At 39.7% G+C, this 12016-nt stretch overlaps 2 protein-coding genes across 3 annotated transcripts; one reads left to right on the top strand and one right to left on the bottom strand.

Annotated features, from left to right (window-relative positions):
* Positions 1-56: 56 nt before the first annotated feature.
* On the bottom strand, positions 57-5670 carry btf3 (basic transcription factor 3). Of its 2 annotated transcripts, none has more exons than XM_082169552.1 (6): positions 5533-5670; positions 4692-4760; positions 4465-4578; positions 4168-4369; positions 2091-2147; positions 57-433 (listed from the first exon to the last, which is right to left on the bottom strand). In XM_082169552.1, the coding sequence occupies exons 2-6, from the start codon at positions 4758-4760 to the stop codon at positions 387-389; spliced, it is 489 nt and encodes a 162-aa protein (XP_082025678.1). In that variant the 5' UTR covers positions 5533-5670; the 3' UTR covers positions 57-386. The 2 variants fall into 2 exon arrangements, with proteins under 2 accessions (XP_082025678.1, XP_082025679.1); XM_082169553.1 differs by having other exon boundaries at positions 5470-5593.
* Positions 2154-11612, top strand: foxd1 (forkhead box D1). The gene is made up of 2 exons (XM_082169550.1): positions 2154-3618; positions 9747-11612. Exon 2 carries the CDS (start codon positions 10072-10074, stop codon positions 11098-11100), a length of 1029 nt encoding a protein of 342 aa, XP_082025676.1. The 5' UTR covers positions 2154-3618; positions 9747-10071; the 3' UTR covers positions 11101-11612.
* Positions 11613-12016: the final 404 nt, after the last annotated feature.

The following is a 12016-nucleotide window of genomic DNA, read 5'->3' as shown; positions in this document are numbered from 1 at the left end:
AATTGTTTGTTAACAGCATGGAGTGTCCTCATCCCCAATTAAACGCAACAACAGTGTTTAATAATCTTTTTGTCAATAGCAAATGTTTATTTCCAGATGTTGATTCAGACAAGCTCCAAATGAGTGAGCCTCAGTAACAGGGAAGGTGGAGGCAAAGATGCCTCTTGGACCGCACAAGCAAACACACATACCAGTAAAACTGTGCATGAACTTGTGTGGTTCAATCAATCTCACACTCTCAGCATGGACACATGAGGGCCACAGCAGTGCACGAAAAAGATATAGTAGATTCAGGGATGCAATACATTTATAAAAGAATAGGGGAAAAAAGTCCCACAAGTCTCCGCTGAGACCAGAGATCTCACACGCATTTCCTTCCCATGATGTTAATTTGCCTCATTCTTTGAAGCCTCATCGAAATTCTCCACAAGATCTGCAAAGAGAAAAAATGTGGATTCAGAAAAACAATATAATGTCTACATGTAGGCAACTCAAAGGGGTTACAAAGACTTAAAGGGTTAGTTCACCCAAAAATAAATTATTTTCAACGCTCCCATGCGTAACTGTGTAAACGCTCTGTGAAGAGCGTCATTGATGTATATTTACGTTTTTAAAGCACTGATCATTATAGCCAATCACAGACATATCTGATAAGCGCATGAGCACAATGGGCAATCAGAGGCGTTTATGATTCCGTACCAACTTGGCACCGAAGTCGGTACTTTTTGACAACACTACTATGGAGGGACAGAAAGCTCTCAGATTTCATCAAAAATATCTTCATTTGTGTTCCGAAGATGAACTATTGTCTTACAGGTTTGGAACAACATGAGGGTGAGTAATTAATGACAGAGCTTTCATTTTTGGGTGAACTATCCCTTCACCATTTGTAGGAAATACAGGATTTATGAAGAAACATTTAATCAATGTGAGATTGATGACTAAGGGGCTGTTTACACGTTTTCAACAAAAAACGGAAAACTTCTGCATTTTGGCCATTCGTGGAATATGGCCATTTTTTTTTTTTTTTGTCTTTGTGTAAACTAAAAAAAACACAAATTTGTGAAAATGGGTGATGCGTATTACGTGTTCAGTCTAAAGGTGCATAGTTTTTCTTTACAAAGTGCCCTAGCCAACTTCTGGCCTGGAATGCATTATACAGTGATTTTAAACTTTTTTTTAACGAAAAAATGCAATGAAAAAACATTTCTATTTTTAGTACATCGTTGTCATGTAAACGTACCCTAAAATCTCATCTTTATGAAACGCTGTCCGAGTGTTTATAGACACGATCTGAAAGGGCAATTTCTGTGCTTTTCTTTCACTTGAGTGAGCCCACGTGTGCAAGTAATTTCCATAGAGAACATAAACGAGCACTGGGAGACTGAAAAGTCCACAGCTGTAAAAATGAAACCGCAGAGGATCAAAGCAGGTTGCCTTTTAGGAGATGAAATCTGATAAATGGAATATCAACTTTTCTGCTCCAGGGCATCAGAAAGGGAATCACTAACAGAAGGCTGGACTTTGATTGTTTTCAGAGGGGACAGAAAAGGTTGAATCTCTGTAATGGGCACAATGGCACAAGCTGTTAACCCTTTTTGTCATCGCACGGGTGAGCTAATTTTGCAGTGTCGGAGATGTAATCATACTGTACATGTGCAAGACTTGAGTTACTAACTGGAGTTTGCTCAGGAAGGAGAACTGGGGAATTGTAATGGCAACCGTATGTGTTTGCCCCCCTCTCTTTAAAAAGAAAAGCAAACCGAGCTTTCAGTGCTCATAAACAATAGAGGAGATTTTAAACACTTGTATATGTTGACAATGTAACAGCCTAGACAACCTGCTGAAACCCTCCTTTTTTGGACATTTCCACAACACAAGAAACTATGCTTTGCTTACATTACCACACGCACAGAAACCCATATGGTAATGATTGTGAAGGTCAAACTAGGAGGCATTTAAAATACACAACGAATAATAAAAAATTTACAAAAAAAAACAATACAATCTTATGGTTAATGCGCATTGCAACTTAAGATATGGTTAAAGCGGATTAGGGAGGGGGGAAAGTTTCAGGGCAACATACTGACCTGGAACTTCGTCATCATCTTCCTCTCCACCAGCTACCGGTGCCTTTCCATCACCAGCTGGAAAAAATTAGGAGAAAAATTTAAAATGTCCAAACATTCACCATTTTAAACAACACACTGTTAGTTGGAGATTGGAGCATTTACAGTGATCGTTTATAATACTGTCAAAAGAAATCTTTCCATAATAGCATGGCTAAACATGCATCTGTTATGGGATGCTTCAGCTAAGATTAACCATAAGCCCTAACAAGATATTACTAATAATAATGAACAGAATTAAAAGCCTTCAGACATACATTAGAACGAACGAGAGAGATTCATTTCCAAGATAAATATGTATTTTAGTCTTCCTTTAGACTAAGGTTTTCCAAACTGGGGTTTGAGAGTTGATTCAAAATATTTAAATTAAAATAAAAAAAATAAAAAAAACCTGCACGTGATTTGACCATTAAATGGATAGTTCACCCAAAAATGAAAATTCTGTCATCACTTGCCCTCATGTCGTTCCCAACTCGTAAGACTTTTGTTAATCTTCAAAGCACAGATGAAGATATTTGAATGAAATCTGAGAGATTTCTTTCTCCCCATTGACAGCTACGCAACAGCTACAATACCACTTTGAGGTTTCAAATTGCTTTATGTGATGAACAGATTGAATTTAGGCTTTTATTCACATATAAAAGTTCTTCAATGCACACTTAAGGCAAACGGAAGCTCAAGCATGCTTAATTCTCGCATTTAATTCTTGGTTTGTTCTCACACGTCAAGCAAGTACTGTTGAGCTTCTGTTAATGATCAATGTTTAAGAGAATAAAAGGCCTAAATTCAATTTATGCATCATAAAGCGATAGAGTCTCTTCAGAATTTTAGACAAAACCACTCAATTCATAAGGATTAGTTTTACTATTTCTTTATGAACTTTTTGAAGCATCAAATTTGTAGTTGCGTGACCTGTCAATAATCTGTCAGATTTCCTTAATGTCTTCATTTGTTTCAAAGATGAACAAAAGTCTTACAGATTTGGAATGACACGAGGGCAAGTAAATGATGACCAAATGATGAGGTGAACTATCCCTTTAACCATCAAAGAACTGATAATAGTGACCCTGCTAAATTGAAATGTTAGCTTAAAGGTATAGTGGAGGATTTTCTTTTTCCGGGTGGATCATCAAGACTATTGGTCCTCCTAATTGTCAATCATTCTGGTGATATGTTTCCGTAAGGCCGTCGTACGTGCTCGACCCTAGGTAGTTTTCGCATTCTGCGCATGCGCACTTTCAGGTGTATATGTGTGGTGAGCTACGGTTTCAGCCATTCATTGAAGCTCGCCGTTCTCACCGGGTTTTTTCAAAATATCTGAGGGTCGCAAGAGAAAAAGTGTCTACGAATTGTATGACAAGAGAAAGGCCTCTGAAGAAAGAAACAAGACCAGAGTGTTTTTGGGAGAATATTTCACACGCTGGCGTGCGCTAAAAGCACAGGTCGGGCTTCCCACTGATGCCTCAGTCGCGAAGTTTCTACTCGACAGGTAACGTTTGGCATGCTATTTGGAGAAATCCATTTAAAAATCACTGCTAGTAAAAGTTAATGTAAGCTATGATTAGCGATGCTAGCCGTCTATCGTGCACACATTTAATAGGCGTTCCCTCTCAGGAGCAGGGAGAGTGTTGCGCATGTGCATTTTTTCAAAAAGTGGAGAGGGCGGTTCTCTTCTAAAATTCGGGAAAATCCTCCACTATACCTTTAAAATCTTTAGGGATACTTCAAAGAAATGTTTAGGTCAAATGGGTTCAGCTGACAAAGGATTTGGTATTCCTGCTTGAGACACTCACTCAGTCTATGCATAAATAACCAACTAAAAGTCCATTTTAAAGTATAGCCTACTCTAGGAACAGACCAGCAGCAATGACACACCCCTCCCCCTAAAATACGCTTACACCTGTTTGTAACACACACTACTCTGTGGGTTTAGTTAGTCCACTATGCTGCTATCTGCATAAAATGAAAGAAACAAAGAAATGTGACACTGCCTCTGTCTGACTCGTGCGATCTGACCCATTTTGAGAACAGAACACACCTTGTTTGGGCAGGGCCTCTGCGAGTCTGCGCAGACTGGTCAGGCTGTCAGCGCCCAACTGGTTGAGGATAGAGGGCAGCATCTCTGTCAGCTGCTTGGTCTCGGCGTGGCCTGTGATGGTGAAGGTATTGGCTGCCAGTGAGGCCTGCACTTTGGGATTGTTGAAGTGGATCACCGTGCCCTGGTTTGTAAACATGTTCACCTGCAAAGCAACAGCGTGCCAATTGAAAGACCAAAATAGAACGATTTCATTTCATTCGTAAATGTAAACTTGTATTTAGCTGAGCCAATCCTTACCTCCTCAATGCCAGAGATGTTATTTACTCCCAATTTCTTCAGGGAGAACTGGAGCTTTTTGTCATCGGCAGTAGCCGTTCTGTGGACCACCTTCTTCTTTCTGCGAGCGGTGCCCTGTCAAAACGGCATCAATATGTGAGGAACTACTCTTATTTGGCCTGATATTTATGAAGTACATATACATTACCAAGGTTTTAATGTTTGTATGTTTTGTCATCAGCCCTTACCTTTCCACCGATGCGGACTTGTGCCTGCAACTTGGCTAATTTCTCCTGGTTCATTATCGTTTCTTTCATCTGAAAGACAGAAGGATGTCAATGATAGTGTGGAGAACGGGATGAAGTTACAACACAAATGTGTTTCGGGGTGCGGTCTGAATGACAAATTCAGCAGACAAACTTATCTTTAGCCTACAAAACTTCAACACACACACATGCACAGCCATTCATAAAACGACCAAATTAAGTCTTTAATCATTTTCAAACACAACTCAGAAAACGACTATTTTCTTTTAGGAGCAGCGGACAGTTAAGAGCAAAAGATCGAAGCTAGCTGTCAAGGCCTGTTGAGAAAGAGCGACCGCTTAACTAAAGTAGCAAAAGTCATGTGGTTGTTACACCGCAAAATAACACTTCCAGACCGACAATGCTATTCAACTCTTCAAAGTTTTCAACACAAAACTCTGATAAAACAGATGTTATTAGTCCACAAAGAAAAACGTTAGCCAATTTATTACACGAAAACGATGTAGAAAAAGTCGTAAATAAAAACGCTATTAGAATTCTGTCTGTAACTATAAATGTAAAACGCATTAGATCAATCAGTCGCGTGCGAAGACTCGTGGAGTTTGTTTGCAGTGCGCTAGCAGCAGTGCTATTTTCACGCGCTCTCAGGCCCGGGTCTCTCCCGGCAGGGCCGAGTCTCGCCCGAACCAATTCAGCCATCTTTCCGCGGGTGATTCTTACAAAATCGCAGCCGCTTTTGGTTAATGAGGTACTTATTTACCTTGAGCCTCGGAACCAGGAGTGGTTGTGCAGGAAATAGAGTATTTTAGAGCTCCTCACTGACCTGCACGCTAGCAGCAAACACACGCGGAGAGCAAGATGGAAGCGAGAGAGGAAGACGGAAGTGACGACAGGGCTGAAATGCGACGCAGTGGGCTGGATCCAGAAACCAGCCTGCCTGCCCTGCACAACTCTGGGCCAAGAATAGAATCGGCCAGCATTGTCGGGTCTCTTTTGTGCGATATTGGTGTAATGTTATAAGATTTTAAATTACACAATATCAACCAGAAATTATGTCGTCCCAATCTGTTCTTTACTTGAACACTTGTTATTGAAGTCCTGCCCTCAAGTATGGTGGGCTGCATGTTTAATAACTTTGATGAGTTATATATGATGACTTGGTCTCAGATGATCCATATACAATCTCAAATGAATATGCATTTTTATAACCATTAATACCATCTGTTAGTAGTAGGCTATAGCCTATGTATTTAAAATGGTAAGACTAGGCTACTGCTACTGCTAGGAAACCGTATATTAAAAAATATTTACAGCTATGAAACAATATTTAGCCTACACAATTTGTAGGCCTAGAAAAATTGTGTATTCTGCTGCATATAACAAATGATTAAAAAAAATATGAAAAAGAGCTGAATAAAGAAATGTAGCCTATGAAAATGTGAATTTATATCAGAATAAATAATCACATTGCATGAAATTATGAAGTCTGGATTTGCCCATGTCAGAAATCCTCATTGAGTAAATTACGAGTGTTAGGTTATAGGAGCTAGAATCGCTGTCTGAGCTGGCAGACAAGCCAGAAACCTAACTAAATGCAAATATATATATATATATATATATTTATATCCTGCCAATGATTTTATTGGCTAATCGAAATTTCCATAAAATATATATATATATATATTTTTTTTTTTTTTCTTCCAGAAAATACTAAACTATAAAAGTAACTAAGCGTTCCACAGTGCAGCGGAATAACCTATTTCAAAATAAATGATTTTCCACTTTTAGGCGACTCGAAATATTAGAACACGCAACCGGAAAAAGACTGCATGTGATTGGTAGCCTATTAGCCGGCTACTGTCTCATATAGAACTCCTTGCAGCTGAATTTTTCAAGCACTTCTGAAACGCACACGTTAGGCTATACCATTAAACATGTTTTATGCCGTGCATGTGAAATTAATTGTAGAGCACGTGCGAATCTCTGCATATGTTTAAGTTGTTACAATTCTGATTACCGGTGCATTCCCGGGACTTGTCACCCAGAGTAGCCGTGGCAGGGAAGTGCTTTCATGGCAGCCTACCCCGTGGCACGGAAAGCGTCACCCCTGCGGGACTTTAGAAACACTTTAGATGTGGTTTAACCACACACACAAGCCCTGACCCGTCTCACGGCGCCCCGGTTCTCAAAACTCGATTTCATTCACTCGCACGCGCAGAATAATTAAGCCACAGCCAATAGGAACATCACTGCCAGTTATTGTGATGTCCTGATGATCTGGATTGTGCGTATTAGCCTACGCACAATCCAGATAATCAGGACATAACCGTCTTCCCAAAAAAATTGGCCTATAGCAATAGCCTACTATCCAACCAGTAAGTGTTCATTTTTAAATAATGACTGGCCTATACCTATTTAAAGAACAAACCTAATTTATTTTTTAAACCAAGTTAATTTAAACAATTTATTCTTTACCAGTGTTCATAACTGCATTGGCCTATAGTTTTAGGATTTATAGGCTAATGTCCCGGTGAAAGTTTATTTTGCCGCACAGCACGCTTTCTGACCAATCTTCAGAATTTAAAGTGTGCTTCTTTTAAATCGTGCCGCAACGATGAAACAGCTTAGGTTGGTAGTTAAAATGTATTCTACTGCCAAAATTGTTTCTGATCAGTTTCTGGTGTAAACAAACAGCAAATCAAAGTTAAGTCACTTTCGTTTTGGTTTCACTAAATAGTTTAAGCAGCTTATGATTGCATTTTGACTTGACGATTTTCTATAGGCTAATAATTCCTCCTCATTTTGCAGCACGAATCACGTTTAACTAACTGTGGGAATTAAATATATATGCTATAGCTATAACCATGATTATGGTCCCTACAGCCTACCTTTTTTCCCACAAGTCAAATAGCAAAAAATAGCCAAATGGACCAGCGCTATTATTTAAAGACTGATTTAAAAAGACTTAATTAGCCCAAAGATTAAGTTAAACAAATTAACAACTAAATTAAAGTTTTGATTATGAAAATGTTTTCAATATTGAATATATAGCCTATTTAAATATAAATATACAAATATTACTGAGTTATGAAACGAATTAACCTTAATTTCAATTGATTCCATCAATTAGCCTACTTGCTTGCAAAATAACAGAATTTTTGAAAGATTTTGTAAAATAATAATCCCGTGGAACCAAAACAGAATAGCTTAGCTCAAATTGAGATAAACCTGGAAAGAAGGGTTAATGGCTATACAGTCTGATCTGAACTGCCGCGAGATGGCACTCTCACAGCCCTTAATAACTGCTGGCTGAAGTAAATATATGTTAATACACAAGCCTGACCACATGAGTTACCATAAAACGGCCATCAAACCGGACCAGATGTTTTTGCAATCATACAAAAATACCCCTTATACCCACTGCATCCTCCAGAACCAACATGAAACTGTAATAAAGAAGGAAAAGATAATTCATTTTGAGGAGTTTGAAAATACCTTTTTTTATGTCGGGGACACGAGTTTCTATGGGTCAGCGGTGTGTGTCTTTTGGACAAGTGTTTTCATCACTCCTAACCACAAGTTGTTTTAGTAGCCAACTTTATATACAATTTTCTATTTTTTTCTTTCTTTCTTTTCCTTTTTTTCTTTAAAAAATTTAAAGCGAGCTTCTTGACTCTGTATTTTCTTTTTTAGGCCTACTAAATTATTAGTAAACTAAATTATTACTAAAACATTTTATGCTTGTTATTAGGTTTAATATTATTAGGTTATTACAGTAATAATAATAATAATAATAACAATAATATTTAACAGTGAAGTTAAGATTTTATGACGTGAATATACGTTTATTATATTTGATAATTGTTTATTCAAACAAACAAATAACAAATGAATGAAAACATTACGCCTTTAAATATTTTAATGCTGTGTTTGTAAGTGTTTTGTTAACCACAACAAACACTTGATATAGTCTTTATTTAATATTCAGCTGTCGAGAGTAGCTAATACTAACATTCGGCTTTAGGCTCACTGTGTAAAAACAAGAAAACAAAAAGACAGACACTTCCCTTTAAAGGGAAAATATCACACACTGTACAGCTGAATGTTTTTTTTTTTTTTTTGTTTTTTTTAAAGATTTTTAATTCTAGTTATGTTTAGGCTAATTATGATGAGCCGTGCAAGGATAGGGTAGTCTACTTTTGGTTTTGTATTTTCAAGCAGCATAACCTTTTCATGGACTTTTTAATGCTTTTAATTATTGTCATGTAGGCTATAAACTCTTGTTTCGATTAAGGCCTGTTTTCCCGTTGGACGCATATTATTATGGATGCACTTTGTCACAAATGATACACACAGGCCCTTTTTCTTATAAATTTTTTTTCTTAATGTGTAAAATCCTGACAGAAGCGTCCAATATGCCAGTAGCCTTTACTTACAAATATCCTGCTTCTTTAACATTTAAAAAATGACTCTTGCCAGACCAGTTGCTAAAATTAATTATGAATATGACAATGCTGGCCTCTCGGGATAGGGCACATGCGCATGTGCCCTGCTTTTTCGCGAGCTAGAATGCTCTTTTGTGATCCGCGTGACTGATGCGAGTTAACAGCTGACTTTTTTCCATTACCAGTGGCTCGCGGATGATCTAGTGCACTCCCGTGTCACGCAAACTGCGATGCGTAGTGAGGCAGACATGGAACCGAGTGGATGTTTTGAAGCATTTCTGAAAATCATCTACAATTCCATTATGTCCACATTAAACGTCATGCTCAGCACCTGAACAGACCTAAATATGCTATTAGGCTAATAGGCTATTATGATAAATATATAACAATAGCAGGGAGGGTCCTACCATAACGATGTGCTTAGTTCGCTAAGCTTCTTACATCTTCGAGTCATTAAAGGCTATAAAAGAAGACCCAGGAATATTCCACAAAACCAGTGGATTAAGCGGCGGCGATGACCGCCAAAGATAGAACCTCACCGTTCTTTAGATTATTTTCAAAGACTGATTTTTTTTTTTTATCTCTTCAACAGCAGCGGTGACGCTTTGTTGTCATGTGATCAGCGAGCTGGTATAAAGCGCAAGGGAAGGTCCGCCCTCTTTGGAATCCTGGTCTGGCCTTTAGGAGGGTCTCCCCAGACAGAGTAAACGTGTGGATGTGGGGATCTGTGCAACCTCTTGATTCCATGCCGACAGTAATCCATTAAAACCCTATGGCACTGGTGACACACTGGCACGTCCTCTCTGCATCTGCTCGGCGCGTCTTATGAGTTCCCTCGATTGGAGAGCGCAGGTAACACGCAGGCTCAGCTCGCCCAGCGCTCTTCCGCCGTAGCCCATCAGGGACCCGAGAGAGCCATGACTTTGAGCTCCGAGATGTCGGATGCGTCTGTGCTCTCGGAGGAGACCGACATCGACGTGGTTGGGGAGGGAGATGATGGTGACGGCCATACGCGCTCCTACGTGGACGAGGTAGCTCAGATGCACGACGAGATCCTGCTCAGCGGCTCGCCGTCTTGTGTGGATGGCTCCGCCGCACGGGACCCCTACAAGCCAGCAAGTAAAAACACCCTGGTGAAGCCCCCATACTCCTACATCGCACTCATCACCATGGCAATCCTCCAGAGTCCCAAGAAGCGCCTGACGCTCAGCGAGATCTGTGACTTCATCAGTAACAGATTTCCGTACTACCGGGAAAAGTTCCCAGCTTGGCAGAACTCTATCCGGCACAACCTGTCCCTTAACGACTGCTTCGTAAAGATACCACGGGAGCCCGGGAACCCCGGTAAAGGCAACTACTGGACACTGGACCCAGAGTCCGCCGACATGTTTGATAACGGGAGCTTTCTACGCCGCCGGAAACGCTTTAAGCGCCAGCAGGCACCTGAACTTCTCCGCGATCACGGAGGCTTTCTCCCCGCGGCCGCTGCCTACGGCTACGGCCCTTACGGTTGTGGATACGGTCTGCAGCTTCAGTCTTATCATGCACATTCCGCGCTCCTCGCCTTCCAGCAGCATCAGCCGCCCCCGTCCCGGCATCCTCACACCGGAACTCTCATCCCCGCGCCTTCCCTCATGCCAACCACAACGGAGCTCACCCGTTCCCGCTTCTATCCTCCTCTTAGTCCTGGGCTTTCTTCCCCCTTACAGACAGCGGCTAAGTCCCCGGTTCACCGCTCACCCTTTTCCATAGACAGCATTATCGGGAGCTCTTTAAGCCCTACGCTCTCGCATTGTGCCTCACGGACTTCCACGGTGGTCCCGGTGCTGCCGCCGACCCTCGCGTCTCAGCACTCCCCAAACCAACTACCGGGAGTCTTGCACGGACCGACGTCTTTACAAGAAAGCTACGCAAACCGGATTGTGAGTGGCACTAGCGGCTGTTAATTTTTTTTTTTAACTAAACGTCACATTTTTAAAGCGATACACTCCTTAAGGTAGGATTATTTTTGTACTGTTTTGTTTCACACAGCTGAATGGTGAACATTTACACGTTCGTGCCTATATTCAAGCTGTGAAATATAAATATATATTTATGTTAACATTTTAGTTCAATCTAATTTTCGCCCCCACGAACTTTTCGTTGTCAGTGTGATTGTGGTAATCACTGCATAGGGCGTCTCAGGACAACATTTTTAACAGGCTATAAAATAAATTGTCAGAGGTCTACAATGATATATTTTGTGTGAAAGCACAGATGTTTTCTAGTTTGGCAAATTGATTTTATTATTTGTACTTTGTAATGAAAATTCACAAGGGTGAAAATCGAGCATTTTTATACAACGTGTACTTCTCAGTAGCCTAATAAACAATGTACATTCTTTGGTACTGTATATTCGGAGTGTGCTATTTTTTACACGGTGTTTTTCATTAATAATAAATATTGTTTTGCAAAATAAGTTGGAGTGGAAATTACCTCATTGATAATAGCTTTAATTGTGCTTTAATAGGATATCACTCTTACATCATGAAAGGTGTTCATATTGTCTTGATCCTTTTAAGTATCCTGAAAATAAATACAAGCACAGGATTAAAATATAAACCCACTACTAACAATTAATTATCAGCTAACCACTGCAACTTCCATCCAGTTAATCCATAATTTAGCCAAAACAAAAAAGGTCAATGACGACTAAATTAACTGCATAACAAAAATTATATGCATGTAATATTATTGTTACTACTACTACTAATAATAATAATAACATTTTTATTTATAAAGAAGGAGCTGTTTTTACTATTCATTAAGGGGATTGAAGTTTTTTGCTGGTACAGCATTTGATGGCGTCATGCATTGCTTGAA

Source organism: Leuciscus leuciscus, assembly GCF_965113295.1.
Source record: "Leuciscus leuciscus genome assembly, chromosome: 5".
In the NCBI taxonomy this organism is placed as follows: Eukaryota; Metazoa; Chordata; class Actinopteri; order Cypriniformes; family Leuciscidae; genus Leuciscus; species Leuciscus leuciscus.
This window is presented reverse-complemented; position numbering and strand designations above follow the sequence as displayed.